Source organism: Anomaloglossus baeobatrachus, chromosome 2 (assembly GCF_048569485.1).
Source record: "Anomaloglossus baeobatrachus isolate aAnoBae1 chromosome 2, aAnoBae1.hap1, whole genome shotgun sequence".
Classification (NCBI taxonomy): domain Eukaryota; kingdom Metazoa; phylum Chordata; class Amphibia; order Anura; family Aromobatidae; genus Anomaloglossus; species Anomaloglossus baeobatrachus.
In genome coordinates this window covers 682,448,840-682,467,358 of record NC_134354.1, presented here as the reverse complement: position 1 = coordinate 682,467,358, position 18,519 = coordinate 682,448,840, and the positions used below count along the sequence as shown (strand labels likewise).

At 44.1% G+C, this 18,519-nt stretch overlaps 1 protein-coding gene across 1 annotated transcript in view; it reads right to left on the bottom strand.

Moving 5' to 3' along the window:
* The window catches only part of ITGA5 (integrin subunit alpha 5), a 162,046-nt gene that overhangs the window by 47,505 nt on the left and 96,022 nt on the right, over window positions 1-18,519 (bottom strand). The window contains exons 3-17 of the mRNA XM_075337176.1: window positions 17,809-17,927; window positions 17,376-17,499; window positions 17,198-17,259; window positions 16,433-16,478; window positions 14,050-14,175; window positions 8,922-8,966; window positions 8,787-8,830; window positions 8,316-8,372; window positions 8,051-8,103; window positions 7,715-7,920; window positions 4,521-4,712; window positions 4,323-4,368; window positions 3,434-3,541; window positions 1,184-1,239; window positions 942-1,096 (exon numbers count right to left, since the gene is read on the bottom strand). Coding sequence (XP_075193291.1) covers window positions 942-1,096; window positions 1,184-1,239; window positions 3,434-3,541; window positions 4,323-4,368; window positions 4,521-4,712; window positions 7,715-7,920; window positions 8,051-8,103; window positions 8,316-8,372; window positions 8,787-8,830; window positions 8,922-8,966; window positions 14,050-14,175; window positions 16,433-16,478; window positions 17,198-17,259; window positions 17,376-17,499; window positions 17,809-17,927 — 1,439 coding nt within the window. The remainder of the gene's footprint in view (window positions 1-941; window positions 1,097-1,183; window positions 1,240-3,433; window positions 3,542-4,322; window positions 4,369-4,520; window positions 4,713-7,714; window positions 7,921-8,050; window positions 8,104-8,315; window positions 8,373-8,786; window positions 8,831-8,921; window positions 8,967-14,049; window positions 14,176-16,432; window positions 16,479-17,197; window positions 17,260-17,375; window positions 17,500-17,808; window positions 17,928-18,519) is intronic.

Genomic DNA, 18,519 nt, shown 5'->3' with positions numbered 1-18,519 from the left:
AGTCAAAGACCATGGCACACATTTTAAAAGATTAAAAAAAAAAAAAAAAAAAAAGCTAGCTTTCTAAAAATGTTAAAAACAAGGAACTAGATCCCTCAGGCATTCTTGTTGCCTATACATTTGTCAAATTTTCAACTAGGACTTTTAACGGTCATGTCAATCTTAGGTGCTTCTATTGAAGAACACATCAAAAAGATGCTCGTTCTGGATAGGCCTCAGATTTTAAACAGACATATGCCTATATTAATGACTTGTATAAAAGGCATATACTGTATATGTATACTGCCAAGTCATTTATAGGATTAAAGGGGTATTCCAAGATCCTATCCCAATATGTAGTAGGAAGAATAAATAATATTAGCAAATGCCTCCAATTAGAAATGTGGTCTAGTTCTTCTGATACACAATGTTACTTACCTCATGTTCAGGGCATTCCAGGACCTTATTTATCCATAGTTATGACCAAAAGTATTGGTACAGTTAGTTGCTAGTGGTCGTATCCATGGAAAATAAGGTCCTGCAATGTCCTTAACATGAGGTAAGCGACATAGTGAATCAGGAGAACTAAACTACATTTCTAATTGGAGGTAATTGCTAATATTAATTATTATTACACCTACTACATATCGGGATAGGATCTTGGAGATCGGAATATCCCTTTAACTTTCAGCAGTGCTTAAAAAAGGTATTCCATTCACAAATTCTCAACATTTTTTCTTTCTTTCTAAAGTGGAACAGCAGAACACTCAGAATAACTACCATAAAGTGGTCAATTAACAATACAATATGGTGTCTAAATAATACCAAAGCATAACAATAATAATCTCAGAATTTCATTTAAATGCTCAAATAATCCTCCCGTCCCCTAGTTACAAAGCCAATCATGTTCTACAACCATAGAATAAGTAATGCAGTATGAAGCGTGGAAAAATATCACATACCTTAAGGTAGATTTTCATTTCACTACACTTTTCCTGGCCTCCATTGTGCAGTAGTACACTTTGGGTTAGGTGGGGAAGGCCGGATTTTAAGAACAGCATTCTCTTCACGGCTCCTCTCTGCTTCATGGAGTCCAGCTGCAGCTCGACATTAATCCCTGGGAGACAACCACAGTCCATGAAATCAAGCATTGCCCAGAACAGAATTTTTCTAGGCCGCGTCCAGTATAAAAGTCCATACTCACCGATTGTATTGGGCACGTGCTTTCCTGAAGCGTTCAGACAGAAACTGAGGTTTACACTGCAAGGAATAGAAACATGAAGCAATCCAGATGTTAGAAGCGAACACGAATGCATCAAGTAGTGAAATGCACCAGGAGCGATTCTGTGCAGGCAATGAATAACTAAACTCAAAGCACTTCCATCTTTTTTCTGTTAAAGGCTTATGACCTAATCCCAAATGAGCAAAATCTGTATTGGGTCCATTCGTGTAGTCTCCATAAGTACACTTTCACATATGGATTATACAGAAAACCTCATCTTGATTAGTTGAGCTTCATATAATTAGCTAGGTTTTTAGAACTAAACTGTAAATCCTATATCCAAGATGCAGTTTTTACAAAGTGTTATCTAGGTATAGTCTTTTAGACCCTGTGCAAGGAGAGACTTCAATCAAGTGGCCAAGATATCTGTCCAATTCCAAGCAATTAGTATCAATGGGTTCCTTACTAGAACTAGACATAAGCATAATATTCATTGTGTTGGACAGTTCTGGCAGCCTGACTGAACCTCCAGCATGAAATGGTCATGATTACTATGGGACAGTGGAGAATCGGAGCTCCTAGGCTGTCCCCTCAAGCTAGGGGGCCCTATTCTATCCCTAACCTCAGGGATACTCCTGATTGTGGAGATGTCTGAGTCTCCTTCCTGGCCCTGCTCCTGACCAGATCTGATCCAATACCCAATCCCCCACCCCACAGTGAGGGACAGGAGTGTGAGGAAACCCACAGATAAAGACAGACAGGGGAAAATCAAAAAACTCTGCCATACAGCACGCATACACAAAAGGAAAATACAATTAGAGGTTCAGGATGAAAAACAATTGCAGGACGAAAGCTACAAAACAACAAAGGTTAAACAGCACAAGTTCTGCATCAAACAACGGGCACAAGTTTTACCAGTAAGTCTGGGACAATACACCTCACAGACCAACATACAATAAACTATAGCTGGCATGGGTGAAAGGTTTCAACCAGCATAAACAGGAGGGAAGCAGATGTGATAGGCCTCCCCACAACATGCAACCAAAGGAGCAAGCAGACCAGCAGAGATTAACTCTTGCCAACATGCCTATGAATCAGCACACAGCAGGTTGACTCATGGAGCCTGCCCGTGTTAATCCCAGACACCAGAGAAATCAGGCAGAGTGCCAGAATCTGCAATCTGAACAGGACCAGACGCCGACATGACAGTCTGCAAAGTTGGTGCAAAACGCTGTGTTACAGAAATGTTCATTAAACACAGGAAATATATTTGGATGATCCCTTAAAAAGTTTTAGGGATTTTTCCTGTAGCTTCATATAAAATCATTCACCTTCAGGTTTAAGACCACTGGCATAATTCTAGAAATTTAGTAGGTAGCGTGTATGTACGAAGACTTACTGAATGCTGAAATAGAGTTAAATACGCACCTCATAAAATCTAAATCTCTTGAAGATCCTAATAGATATCAACTAAACCTCATCAGCTGTATAGAGGTTAAGCAGATGTTTTCTAGACCCCTCCACAATTGTGCATTCATTGAGCTCTAAGGCACGCTGCCAAGCCCCCCCCCCCCCATTACCTAGCAACAACCAAAACCACTGTGTTCTAAAAATACAGATTTCAAGAATATAAGCAAATGACCTAAGCAAGAGCAGCTTGTAAATAGATAACGGTGACCCTGCGACCCATCAGATAGAAAGCAGAACCAATACTGTGACGACAAGCACCAATTCAGCGTTAATATTAACGCCTACACATGAACAGTGGTCAAAGAAACATTTTAGCCTGATCAAAAGCACAGATTACACAAAAAATAAAATAAATAAAAACAGCCCATAAAATGGACGGCTACAGAAGAAGCTGCATAGTTCTTATACAAAATAAAGTGCAACCACGCGAAAGGCAGAAGCATTTGGTCCTTCTGTACAAGGTAATACATCTCTGATCGAAAACATGGGAACTAGAAAGACCCTCTCCAATCATGAAACTGTACAACCCGTAATCAGAGAACAAAAGATCCCATAGACGATTCTTGGAAATCCAAAGTGTAATCAAGGAGATCACAAGGTAATCCCTGGAACCAGTCAGAGATAAAAGCAAAAAAAACACCACATACACCGGCAGCTTACTCCATGTTCTTCGAATGGAACATCTGCCAATAGACTGTCAAGTCTGACCTCCGGTATTAAGCGCCTTATATTTTATAACAAATAAAGAAATTGTAGACTCACCAAGAAACAGGGATGTCTGTGCCCTCCATTACACAGGTCTTCTCTTCTGGATTTATCATTGCAGAGGAGATTAATAAAGAAGCACTAGCATGGACGATAGGACGTCCCCTAAAAGCAAAATATATATATTAAGGATTTATTTCCACCATTTCTTCACTGCTGTCCTGAGTACTGAAGACTATTTTAAAAATGAATTTATAATTTAAAATTCAACAGCAGGGACTTGAAGCCCCACTCCTGCGTTGTATTTTTTTATTTCCAAACTAAAGTACTTTAAGTCCCCTGTCCCCCGACGTTCTTACCTACCGCCAGCTTCATCTATTGTCACCATTGCTCCAGTCGGTCTTTAGTGATTTGTGACCTACTGGCAGCTCTAATATTTCATGGAGTGCGCAGCGGGCACAACAAGTCTATGAGAGCCTCGTATTGGCCTCAGAGCCACATTGGAAGCTTGTGATGTAACTTCTGACTTCCGACCAGTCAGAAGTTATTTGCACAAGATGATGCCGCAAGACCGGTGTAACGCCAAAAAAAGAATGAAAAATGCCAGAGGGTAAGGCTAAGATAGGGGACTTCCATTAAAGCACCACTCCAGCACTGAAGAAAAAAAGAAAAAAAAAAGAAAAAAAAAAAAAAACAAACACCTTCTGCAAAACAACAATTTCAATGTGTTGAAACTGCTGTTTGCATCCCTAGAGGAGCTAAACTTGACAAAATCACTGGATTTTTATTTTTTTTTCTCAATGCAGCCCATAAAAAAAAAAAAAAAAAAAAAAAAAAAAATATATATATAATTGAGCCTAATTCCATATTAATTTAAATCAAGCTGAAACACTTGACATATTTTCTAGTTTCAATTTTATAGATGAAGAATAATCTGGTCACTTACCGATACACCAGAGCCTTATCAACACCAAAGGCACCCACTATAAGGTCTAGAGAAAAGAAATGAGAATATTGTTTAACACGGTAGAAGGGTCTGTTATCAAGACAATTTAAGAATATATTTTTCCATCCACATTACAATTTTGCTCTTCATACTGAACATTTTTGATAAGACAAAAAAGAAAAAAATGCTTGACACTACCTGGGTAGCCATTGCCATCAAGATCTTTCCCTCCTCTGATAGAAAATCCAAAGAAAGAAGGAGCCATAGAAGATCCCCACAATCCTTCCAGTACTTGAGACGGTTTATGACTTAGCCCCTTCGAGTTGCCATTGAAGATGAACACCATTCCGTTTTTATCTTTACCATCAAAGGGAGCACTAATAGCAATATCTGGAAGGGAGAAGAGAAAAAAAATCTCAGTCTCACTGTGCTTCGAGTTGTAGTCTTGAAATGACCTGAAGAGCCGCAGTCGAGAATTTATCTTTGCAATTTAAAGAAATTTGATTATGAAAGATTAATTTACACTCTCCCACCATAGAGTAGTGAACAACAGCCAGAAGTGTCTAGACACAATGCTGAGCAGCATAGTTCAGTAATGGAGAAGCGAGTGTGGATTTGCCATATGCAGTATCTTCTCCCAATCACCAGAGACCCTCACGCTGGCAAAAAAAACTCTGAGTGGAAGAAAAGTGAAAGTGTGGCACCCTTGGGCTTCAGGCGCCACAGGGTATTACACCACTTTTATGGGGTAATATCTATCCCGGGTCAGGAGTGGGTTAACCTGCCGATGTCTTCATAAAACACACACAAACAACAGCAGGTGCTTACTCACAGGGGGTTGGACTAGGGCAGACAGGGTTGTTAGCCATCACAAAGCATGGGACTTCCCCAGTCGCTAGGACAACCACTGGAGGAAGGGCACTACATGGGGTAGAAGTAGAACCACTAGAGTCAGAACCTTCCAGACCTTCCTGAGCACAACTTGGGATAACCCTTGGCACCGACTACTGAATTAGTGTTCCTCTCTCTTCGTGGGCCCGTGGCTTGGAGGAGGAGACTCAGCACGGGTACCAGATAGCAACCGAGGGACACTTCACTAACAGACGTTCACAGGCACCGGCAACGAATCCAGGATCAGCTTGAGCCCACCGTGGCAGAGATCGGCACTTCAGGGCAGCGCTTAAACAACCTGTGAGTAACGAGACTTGGAACCACAGCCCCAGCCTCTCATTTGCCGGCACCCAGCGCTGTAGTGCCGATGATGACTACCACCACCCACGTCCTCCATCATCCTCCCCGGGGTAATCCCTCTCCGCCTGTGGGGAGCAACACCATCCCGACTACACCCAACATCTACCCCGGTGAGAGACCCTGCAGCGGCAGCCGCATACCTAGCTGCATACCACAGGTAGCATCACGATCATCATATAGACTTTCCTAACAGTCACCCCCATCCTCCACCTCCAACTACCACCCTCATCTTCCACTCCTGCCTCCTGTCCATTGCCATCTCTCCCTTCCAGTAAGCCTAAGGGCAACGGAACTAGGCCAAGCCACCCAGTGATGACGCAGAGTATCTGCACCCCCAGCCTGGCTACGAGTAGGTCCAAAACACCTGCCCCATGGGGCGCTACAAATGCAAAAAGGGAGCAGAGTGAAGAAGGTGCCCGCAGAGTGCAGACGTGTGATGAGCAGCTCATGGCCCATTTATTGCGGGTACTGGACATGTAGAAACTGTATGCTGAGTGTGCGAGAGGTTTTAGTGCCACATCGGGAAAGCAGGCATTTGCTGCCATACTAAGAACTGTATTCCAGAACATATCTTCGGGTGTTGCTGGCACGAAACCCCTTTGCGGAACCCGGTTCCGTGGGGACTGTCCGTATGGTTGTTGGCCACCAAAGATACAGATACTCTGTTTGAATATACCAAAGATATACTCCATTGGAATATACCGATACGCTATTTGAGCCGTTTATTCCTGTACCAGACAAGTGGAACCATAAGACCAGAGCTCAGGCCCTGTGTGAACATTCTCAGGAGGAAGTGTGAACACATCCGTTAGTTTTGGCGCCAAACTAGGTCAGAAAGGCTGCAGCCATTTAATCAGAAACTGAACTGTTGTAAAACTGTAGTTACTGTTAAGCCTTGACACCCGGGTAGCCAGCTGCAGTGTGTTTGGGTACAGCGAAAGGGAAGTTAGAATTGTTTTCAGTTTGCAAGCCATTATGCTGATCCAGCGACAGAGGCTTTTGAACACCCAGTGATGTTCCCCCTCCCCTGTGCTCTTGTACTAGGCAGAGCGCCTGTTAGATAAATTTATCCCAAAATCTCTGGACACATTGGAAAACGTCGCTGGGGCAGCACGGTGGCCCCAGTTGTTTGTGGCCGGGTGTAGGTTATATTTTTCTCTGTGATAATCAAATTACTTTGAGTTATTAATCCAAATCCACTTTGATCACAAAAACCTACCATATTTTTCGCTTTATAAAAGACACACCGGATTATAAGACACACCCCAAATTTAGACATAAAAAAAGGTAAGAAAAGAAAAATGGGGTTCGTCTTCTACTCCGGTGTTCTCTTACTGGAGGGGGGCAGCAGTGGTGGTGAAGTGGGGTCACAGGAGGCAGAGGTTGTGCTGGCAGGCGCAGCGGGTCCGTGGTGGCAGGGGCAGTGGCGTCCGCGGCGGCAGGCGCGGTGGCGTCCGCGGCGGCAGGCGCGGTGGCGTCCGCGGCGGCAGCAGCAGCGGGTGAGTCGTGCAGCAGGCCGATGCAGTGAGTTTCCCAGTGTCCGCAGTCCTGGTTCAAATTATGGTGCCTGGAGCGGCGCATGCACAGATGGAGCTCTCATCCAAGAGCTCCATCTGCGCCCGCTCCCGGCACCATCATTTGAACCTGGGACCGCAGACAAACTGGGTAACCTGCTGCACAGCCGCCCGCCCCGCATGCACAGAGTGGCAGCCAGCAGGCTGCCCGCCCACCCTGCGTGCAAGCGGCCGGGTACCTGTGCTTGCGGCAGTCGGGTGCCTGTGTGAGGGCGGCAGCCGGGTGCCTCTGTGAGGGCAGGCACAGGCACCCGGCTGCCGCCCGCACGCAGGCACAGGCACCCGGCTGCCGCCCGCACAGGCACCGCCCGATTGTCGCACAGAGAGGACCCCCAGGTAAAGCTATATTCGGATTTTAAGACCCACCCCCCATTTTCCTCCAAAATTTTTGGGAGGAAAAGTGTGTCTTATAATCCGAAAAATACGGTACTTCCTGACATTATCTAGTCTCGTTCCTGATCTTTGACCCACTGTATTCTGAAGGTAACCTCCCCAGTTCATAGAGACTGCTCCTAAAACATTCATGTACATAAATGATCGATTGGATAATATAGAGTGCACATTTACCATTGAAGCCATCTTGGTCCAAGTCTCCTAAAACAGCAATGGAAATGCCAAATCGACCATACTCTTGCTGCCCAGTCAGGACCAGAGATGGGATAGTGGACATATTGTAGCCCTGAAGATACAAATAGACACGACCCACTTCCTGAGTTCGTCCATCATGTGTTTTCTCCATGAATAATGGGGCTCCAATAAGTAGGTCATCCAGTCTGCAAATACACAAGCGAGTCACGCCATGCAGTGAACGTTAGGGATATCACTGCCATCTCTATACATGGAATGAATACCCAATACATTAGAAATAATACAGCATATAAAGGTTATTTCTGCCTAACTTACCCATCTCCATTGACATCAGTGGCCGCTAATGAATAACCAAAGTACGTTGCCATCTACACAGAAGAAAACCGGAATTAATGTTTTGATCCACAATTATGTTCTACAATTAACAAACCAGTGCAATACATGTGATCTACTCTTTTTGTAGCCATCGTTGTAGGTTTTTATTTTTAAAAAGGGCCTAGGAAATTATATTTTAATTCCCATGTCCCTATAAATTACTTATTTGATCAATATTTCACTCCTCCATTTAAAAACCACTTACCTGCTCTCCTGAGAAGTTATAAAGGGACTTCAGGTTTGTGCCATTCAGAATGGTAACCTTCAGCAAGGGGGAAAAGAAGAAGTACGTGTCAATAAGTCAGAAAACTCGTCCCTTGCCACTGTAAAGCGAATGCATTGCCATATGGTTTCACATTGGGCAATATTTAACTGGAAAAGATGACAGCCACTATTTTGCAATCAGACATTTCTGACGTGAGTTACTTCTCGTTTTTACTAATATGGTGAAACTGACAAATCGAAACTGTCACCAAACTTTAATAATATATATATATATATTAATGGAGAAAGGTTGAAAAAAAGATCTGGATCCTCCAAGTTCAACCTATGTACCATTTTCTATATTGTTATCTGCCTGAGCCCCAAAAAGGGAAACAAAAAACATTATACATATATGACTAACCGAGCACTATGAATTTGTTGGACTATACATAGCTTAAATTATATTTCTTACATATCCATAAGTATTGTTTCCTTTCGGAACTGCAACCACGAAATCTATTTGCATTGGGAAAATGAAATATATTAGAAAAGGATCAAAATTAATACTTCGGTACAAGGGAAAGCAAAATATATATTTAGAACTCACCTTCAGTATCACCCCCACTAAACTCTCCAACAGTTACAGAATAACCTAAAAAGATTAATAAGGATATAAATGTGAATCATTCAAGTTACGGCTCATTCACATGGATGTTCGGCCAACTTACATCTCAATGTGTATATATAGAGGCACTTCAACTCTTCCACAACAGATTGTGTTGGGAACGAAGATGCTTGGGCAGGTTGAACGCAGACTCCATGTTGTACACAGCCATCTCTACATCTATGACCTAGTCTCCCGGTACCTACCTGCACGCAACCTCAGATCCTCACAAGATCTCCTTCTCTACTCCCCTCTTATCTCCTCTTCCCACAATTGCGTACAAGATTTCTCCCGTGCTTCCCCCATACTCTGGAACGCTCTACCTCAGCATATCAGACACTCCCCTACCATGGAAAGCTTCAAGAGGAACCTGAAGACCAACCACTTCCAACAAGCCTACAACCTACAATAACCCTCAGTCCAGTACACCAGTGCACAACCAGCTCTGCCCTCACCTATTGTACCATCACCCATTCCCTGTAGACTGTGAGCCCTATACCAGTCTGTTTTGTATTGTTAATGATTGTTTTATGTATACCCTCTTTCACTTGTAAAGCACTATGGAATAAATGGCGCTATAATAATAAATAATAATATTAATTATAAGCCCCCTATAGACATCTATTAACTCAATCTAATTAGTAGACATCCGGTTTCACATGGAACTTGAGTTGCCATACTCCGTAGGGTGCCATATTTTCTAAACCCTCTCCCTAGAATCAATGATTCCATAGTAGACTGTGCACGGCACAGACTTCGCACAGTACAGCAGTATTCTGTGTGGCTGTATTGTGTGCATGAGGCCTAAATGTGGTCAGGGCCAAAAACTGTTCTTTGTAAAATATATATTACATATATATATAAATCATTCAAAAGAACAAAAACAAACATAGTTAAAAGTTAATTAGCTCATGTCTCACTTTTATTCCAAAGTTAGCGTGTGAAGATCATTTGTATAGCCCAGTCAAGAGATAACCCATTCACTGAATGGACCTTCCTGCCATCAAACACTGCAGACACACTTCTCCATTATCTGCACATTTCTTTGCAACACTTGCCATAGATCATCAAGTGTTCCAGACAGAAATCCTGTTGTGTGCCACTATTGTTGGCCACGCACCAGCGAATAGAGGGATTTGCTTTCCAGCCTTTCGCTCTTAATAGTCGGCTTGTTCTGTAGTCATTCAGGCACAGGGCACATCAAGTGCCGATTGTTCGCTATGACACCACCCTGGGAGAGAGCTGCCAGATCACAAGGGACAGAGCCATTCTAACAGTGTAATTGATCAGGTCCTTCACAATAGTGAGAAAGACTGAAGGCTGTAAAAGGACATATTGTGTTGCTATGCAGTGTATAATATTATTTAATTTTATTTATTATATATAATATATATATATATATATATATCCAGGGAAAGCGGGCCATAGGTATTCTATAGTTCGTGTAGGAAATTGGATCATATTGGATAAACTCCGAGCCTTTCAGTCTTTACACCCATGGTCAGACAGACGTAGCTCTCTCTACTACTGACTTCCTTGGGATCTGAGCTAGGTCTATCACCAGCTTTAGCCACCTAGAATTTGACTGTAGCGCTTAAAGCTATAAATGCATCTACAAACCCCCAAATTCACAATGCTGGAATAATCTACGTACTTTAACATGACTGGTTTAGTCTATATCTGTGCTCCAACAGTGCCGGCCAAACTTAGGGCCCTAGCTGGCATTACACTTAGCTATGGCACTACCTGGAGTCTGTTGTAGTGTGGCGGCGTCACGGCGTCAGGTGGTCACACACAAGATAGGCCCCCACATAACACCTTCCCTCACAGGGTTACACCGAGCCGACAAAACCCTAGTCACCCCCCCAGGGTAGGAAAGGCACTGATTCATTTGACTGTGAGTACACCAGCATCCCCCAGTTTGACCGGGCACGCCGGCCCCTGCAACCACCATCCTCAGCACAGAGACACTGGGCCCCGGGGCATACATCCCTACCCACGGAGGGGTTAATATCCAGCTGCTATCCCATTGGCCCCGGGTGCTCCCCAACAGCAGTGGTGGTGCTACATCTCACCACACACCGTGGGTGGCGTCACCAAGTGTTCACGGCAATCCCCGTACATATACATCCCCTTTTATTTGAAGTGTCCGCGCGACCCCCGGGTCCGTAGGATCCCTCGAGCCACACTGCGGATCCGGATCCGAGCAGCCCGGCAGCTGGCATGGGGGCGGCACAGTAGTATATGGGCAGTTTAGAAATATTACATAAAACACAATGGAAATAGAAACTTCTAGACAAATGTAGTTTTGGTTTCTTTTAAAAGGAAAATTTAACTAGGGTACCCAGTAAAATGTTGGTGAATCACCTGTATGCATATTTATTATAGGATTCAAGCACTAAAATCTTTGTAGCGCATCATAAAAAGGTTCTATTCCATGGCCAAGTCATCATTAAAAGGGAACCGACCATGTAAAATATAAAAATTAAAAAAAATAAAAATACTATTTACCTACAGATATAGGGTTAACCTGCAGGGTAATAGCGTTCTTATTCTGGCCAGTGCCGCACTGAAAGTCCCACTGCCAGTAGGAAGGGAACTTTATCCTCCTGGCAGCGTTTGTCTGTCAGTCAGGGGTGGTGCTTGCGCAGTTTAAGGCTATGTGCGCACGTAGCGTTCTGACCTGCAGAAATTTCTGCAGCGATTTGAACAGCACACGTGCGCTTCAAATCGCTGCAGAAAGAGTCCTTAATGAAAAAAAAAAGTCGATTCCATGCGCTCTGAGTGCAGCCCCTCCCATAGGCAGAGCGGGAGCTGCATGAAGCGCACAGGAAAGAAGTGACATGTCACTTCTTAGAACGCGGGCAGCAGCCGAAGCGCTGCGCTCTAATACGCCATGTGCGCACGTCTCCTGCATAATCTTCATAGATTTTGCTTGGGACGCAGGATGCATGCAGTTACGCTGCGGTGCAGATCGCAGCGTAATTGAACGCAAATACGCAACGTGCGCACATAGCCTAAGTCACCACTGGATATTTCATTCTGTGAATCCCCCTGACTGTGTGTGTCCTGTTGGGACCCGGTCGCTCTCAGCCCTTAGCCACATTGAGGCCTATCTTAGACCCATGGTAAGGTTTTAATATTAGAGAGTGTAGGTACTATCCCAACTGGGTACACCTTGACATTTGGTGGGATAGCTTTATGCTTTTTTTGATCAAAAACAGTGTTTACTAAGTACCCTATGTTTATATGCACCATGCTTTTATTTAGTTACAGCAGGGTATGTTTTCACAATTTTTTCCTTGGTTTCTCTTTGTCTCATGGCCAGTGTGAACATGGTCTCACAAGTTCCATGTATACCATCTCATACTCCGGCTCACTTTTTTGTTTTTTGTTTTTAGTGTATAGTGAGCGGCAGCTTTAACCGTGCCCTAGCACTGACTGACAGCTAGCTGCGTCCCTATGACTACCCTTCCGGTAGCAGGGCTCTTCTTGCCAGCGCTGGGCAAGTTCAGAAAGCTAACTCCATATCTGCAGAATAGCAGCTTTTTTTTTTCACAACAGATTCCTTTAAAAAAAATGACTTGTCCCAGACTAGTTGACACTCAGCTGTGGATTGGTCCTACCCAGGCACACCCACCAATTAGCCACCATCTACACTGGCAGTGGCCGGATGTAAGCAACGTACAGAGCATAACACCGCAGGTCAATACATTAATATTTGTTTGCCCCAGAGCACTGCAGTAAATTAAATCTCATGGTCATAAGATGCAAATTAAATAATATTGCTGATACAGGTATATACGTATGTATGTATGTGTGGCGCCCTGGACTAGCCAGGTCGTCACAGATAACACACAAACACCCCACCCCCCATTAGACAGGGACACCAGCCAAACACAAAACCCTTGTTGCCTCCCTCCAGTGTCTGATGTCCACACCAGGTGAGGAGGAGCCAAGCGGTTGGCCCCACCCACCGAGGAGTTCACAGGCCTGGAGCGGGAAAAGTGACAGAACAGTGTTGGCGTTTGAAGTGAGAGGAGCAAGCACTTAGTGCCTGGGCCACAAACCCAGACACCCGACAGCAAGGTTGGCAGACGGTGGTGGCCGTCTGCAGGAGTGGTGAAGCAACACGGAACCGTAGGACCGGGGTCGGGCGTTGGCCCGCCGGTACCGACCGGGGAGCGAAGTGAAGCCAGCACACACAGGCAGGGCAGGACCATCGGACCCCGACCAGGCTTGGAGCCGCCGACAATAGTCAAATCCGAATGTGACCGGAACCCCAGGGGTTTCCTAACAGCAAAAGTCCCAATTGAAGGCAATCGCCCACACAGTGAGGGTATACAGCTACCGCCTAAGGCTAGAGACCCAAGGGCCAGCGCCTGCGGGCAAACGGGCTCCTCCAGTACCCATACACCGGGAAGCGGACTACCGTTGGGGATCCATAGTAGTCAAACGAGAACATCAAGGTGCAGGGAAAGACAGCCGCCATCACCTGTCCGGGGAGAGACACAGCAGCCGGCTGCGGGACCCGTCCATCCAGCTGTTTGGTTTACCGAGGACTTTGTATATTTCTTACTGAGTGAGTACACCCGTGCCATCCGGCACCGCGCCGTTCTGTCCCTGCAACCCTGCACCTCACCAACCCTGCCTCCCCGTCACATCATCGGGCCCCGGGACCACCGACCCCTACCCACGGAGGGGGGGAAAACATCCCAGCTGCTCCCTACCATCGCTCCCGGGATCCCCGTCACCAGCAGCGGTGGTGCCCATCTTCACCACGACCCGTGGGTGGCGTCACGGACTAAATTCCCCAAACCAACCACCCCTTTCACTCACGGGCGAGGAGCGCAGCTCGAGTCCCCGGATCCGGCCCACCGCTCGAGCCACCGAGCAGCAGCAGCACCGGACCCGAGCGTTAGCGAGAGCGCAGCAGCGACGGCGTCCTCCCCGCCCGCGACATATGTATATATGTATGATAGATTAAAAAAAAAATAAATAAATAAAAAAAAAAAAAAGGGCAGTCAATTGGAAACTGCTTGTTCCATGATAAATATGGTAAGACTCTTACCCATGTAACTGTCATCATAGGTTTGATAAACCTGGCGCGTCTGCAATTGTCCTCGGATTTCCAGGATAAAGTATTCACTGTAGAAGTCCTTCTCGATGTCAGCCGGAGAAGCAGCAAACACCTGACCTACACGGCGACATTATTCACATTAGTGCAAGTGCAGATTGACCATCGTCTACCGATCATTAACCACAAAAAGATCAGATGGACACGGCCAAGATTGGCTTTCTGGAATTTGTGTTTAGTATGCGATTAGTCTACGTTCACATGCAATGTTTTTAGCTATGATAGGTTTCTGCCGCCAAACCCTGCTCTTCTGGCAGTAAAAACACTGCGCTTAAAATACCCATTTTTGGGCGTTTTTGCCGCATTCTTTGAGTGCAGATTAAAGTTTTGTCTACTAGGTGTTTAGTTTGAAGAAAAAAAAAAAAAAAAAAATTGCAAAAAAGTGACAGATTTTTTTCTGGGTGAAAAAAACCACTGTAAGAATGGTCATGCTGTAGATTTAATGCTGCAGTTCTCAAATTCAATCAGGAAAATTTTCTGAACTCACACCTTTTCTGCTACTGTAAAAAAAGGTTTTCATTTATATAGAAAATGCAGCAAAAAAAAAAAAAAAAAAAAAAGTAAAATTCTGGACGTGAACATAGGCTATGTTCACATTTCTGTTATTTTGCATCAGTCACAATCCGCCGCTGAAAGAAACAATGCAATCCATTTGGCGGATTCTGTTGTTTCCCATTGACTTGTATGAGCGGCGGATTGTGACTGATGACCTTGCGTTGCACCTGCCGCATCAGTCGTTTAGTGACTGACCGTCGGGTGGAAGGGACGCAGAATGCAACGTTTTGTCTAGCGGCAAAAAAACGCACACGTCAGGATTCGGTCAGGAGGCATAATGTATGTCTATGGTGTAGGATTCCGTTGTCATGAGTCAGGCGACGGATTCCAGTGCAGGATTCCATCCCGTTCTACCGATCATGCCCAGCATGTCCAGGCGTAGCTTTGAAATCGTCACGCAACGCATGTGACTGATGCAAAACAACAGAAGAGTAAACTTAGCCATAGCCTTATTGTGCTTTTTAAGCAATTGAAAAGTGGTTGTCTGGACTTTAACCTCGATGGCCAAGATTTAACCATGGTAGGTCCAGAAGTATAGGAAGAAAGCGGCACTGACCATCGCCTTGCATAAAACGCCACTTTATTGAGAACTGTGCACTAAACATACGGGAGACGAGCCAGGTGCAGGCACTCCAGGTTACGACAGCTGTTTTGCGCTACCTGCGCTTCAACGGGTCCAACAACTTTCCTGTTCTATGCTTTAACCAGGATAGATCATCACTGTATGATTACTGGAAGTGCAACATCCAGCACATCTGCCAATCAGCTGTTTCCGATGGCTGAATCTGCATAGAACAGCTCAGTCAACAGAATAATGGCAGCAGCTGGGTACCGTACATTCACTACCTATTGATTCAAATAGTGAACGAATGTGCAGAATCCAGCCATGGCCACAATACAAGTAGCCAGAGCAATGCAGCTCCGAAACTGAGTAGTTCTGGCCACCAGCTGCTCCAGGAACAGCTGATTAACCCTGATGAACTATCTAATGTTAAAAACTTAGACAAGCCCTTTAAAATTTATTGATAAAAGAAAAAAAAAAAAAAATAATTTTTTTTTTAGTTTTTAAAAACAGACAAAAAAAAATAAATCAATGAACACTTGTGTTTTTTGGATGCAATTTCCATTTTCTACAATATCTAGTGAAGTCTTTCAGACATTGAGGCAAGGCACCGACACCCGCCAGTGTGCCCATGATGAAACTTTCAGATTTTGAGGTGATGTATTTTTGCCGTGTCAAAAACTCTGTCTTCCAGTTCCAGTAAAGGGAATGGGACGTATGGAAATCTCATACCTACTGAAACAGGTCACTTTACAAGGAGTAAAAATTTAGCACAGACCAGTAACATGCCAATTTCCCTTTGGGGTACATTGAGTTTTATGTGCACATACTTGCCATAGACTTGCATTACATACAGGAAAAATGCAGGTAAAAACGTGGGCGGATGCCATAGGCTACATACATGGGGTGCCAGGTAAAATGCACTATGTGCAGGGATATTAAAAAGATCAGATTTTAACAGCAAACGTGTATTCGTCATCTGGACACCATTTCCATAACAGATCCCTTTTTGGCAAACAATGGCAATGCAGAGATCATTTATTTTCATGTCATTTAAAGATACCCCCCATAAAAGTTAGAAATACATTTTATGTAAAAAATAAAATGAGTGGTAAATTCCCTTTAAGAGAGTTTGCCTCAATCAGTGTCACAGTTCGTATAAATAAGGCCTGATACTATAACGTGACTTTAGAAGGTTACCTTGCCAGAAATAGCTTCCAGGTCCACCCAGGAGGATTTTTCCACTCTAGTTTATTATTCATGGAAAAATAAATAAATAAAATAAAAAATTAACAATTCTAGAAAGTTCATATCGATGCTTCTATAAATTTTGTATCATTTGTCATTCAATGCTTTTATTAAAGGGAACCTGTCACCACTTTTTTGGCCTATAAGCTGCGGCCACCACCACCGGGCTCTTATATACAGCATGTTAGAATGCTGTATATAAGAGCCCAGGCCGAGGGTATAACATAAAAAACACTTTATAATACTTACCTAACGTTCGCGCGGTGGGCTTATGGGCGTCTCCGCTGTCCGGTGCGGGCGCCTCCCCTTTCGGCCATCTTTGTCCTCTTTCTGAAGCCTGTGTGCATGACGCGTTTACGTCATACACACTCACCGGTCCTGTGCAGGCGCACTACAATACTTTGATCTGCCCTGCTCAGGACCTGAATGACGGCGAGTGTGTATGACGTCAGACCTGTCATGCACCGCGGCTAGAGAAGGAGCACTAAGATGGCCAAAAGAAGCGGCGCCGGGACCGGACAACAGAGACGCCCATAAGGCCCACCGCACGACCGTTAGGCAAGTATTAAAAGTGTTTATGTTATACCCCCGGCCTGGGATCTTATATACAGTATGTTAGAATGCTGTATATAAGAGCCCGGTGGTGGTGGCCGCAGCTTATAGGCCAAAAAAGTGGTGATCGGTTCCTTTTAAGTTTTAAATGAGGGATTCACTTACTTTTGTAAACTCAGCGGCAAAGCCGCCCTGGCAGTATCCCTGCCCTTTTTCAGATTCATAATCTAAGAATAAGAATCAAACCAAAATAATTAAAAAAAAGGATCATTGAGAAAAAAAAAAAAAACAACCACCTCTAGAAATGGCCGGACAACCAACCAGCTGGTATACTGTCACCTACCTGTGCGACAGGGGGAATATTCCAAAATGCTTGTGAAATTGTCAAACGACAAGTAGCAAGTTCCCACCATGTCACTAGATGCATTCTGTTTTATGGTTCTCCAGCTGTATCTAGGAGCACAGGCCTAGAATAAAAGGAGAAACCAAAGATTTGATTACATTCACATGGAATAAACCGCGTCCTGCAGAGGCTACGTGTCCTGCAAAGTCTACGTTTCTATTGACAGATTTGCCTCTGCTAGATTTGTAAATCTTTGTACCCAATTGCACAGCATAAGATTTTCAGTCCTCACTTTGTGTTAATAAAGATTTATATAAAACGGGAAAAAAATTATCAAATTAGGAGACTTTTTTTTAGGGGGAGGGAGGTCTCAGATTTCCCTCCTTGTGCAGTCACATCTATGAAAGTGATAAAGGCAGTAAGTGATATGTACCAGTATAAACTTGTCATGTGAGCGGACAGTTGCTCCAAACCATTGTCCAGATTTAAAGTCCACCTGTTCTTGGCGAGATGACGTCCCATCAGCAGAGTAGAAGGTATACTTGCGGTCGCCTATAAATACACAAATAGTTTGAGACTATAGAAGAATAGGAGTGCAAAGAACATAGCAAGGCATGCAAGGAGAATATATACAGTGGGTATGGAAAGTATTCAGACCCCTTTACATTTTTCACTTTGTTTCATTGCAGCCATTTGGTGAATTCAAAAAAGGTTCATTTTTTTTCTCATTAATGTACACTCTGCACCCCATCTTGACAGAAAAAAAACCCAACAACAAATGTAGAATTTTTTGAAAATGTATTAAAAGAAAAACTGAAATATCACATGGTCTTAAGTATTTAGACCCTTTGCTCAGACACTCATATTTAAGTCACATGCTGTCCATTTCCTTGTGATCCTCCTTGACATGGTTCTACTCCTTCATTGGAGTCCAGCTGTGTTTAATGAAACTGATAACTGATACGACTAGATTTGGAAAGGCGCACACCTGTCTATATAAGACATCACAGCTCACAGTGCATGTCAGACCAAACGAGAATCATGAGGTCAAAAGGAATTGTCCAAGGAGCTCAGAGACAGAATGATAGCAAGGCACAAATCTGGCTAAGGGTATCAAATAATTTTTGTAGTACTCAAGGTTCTT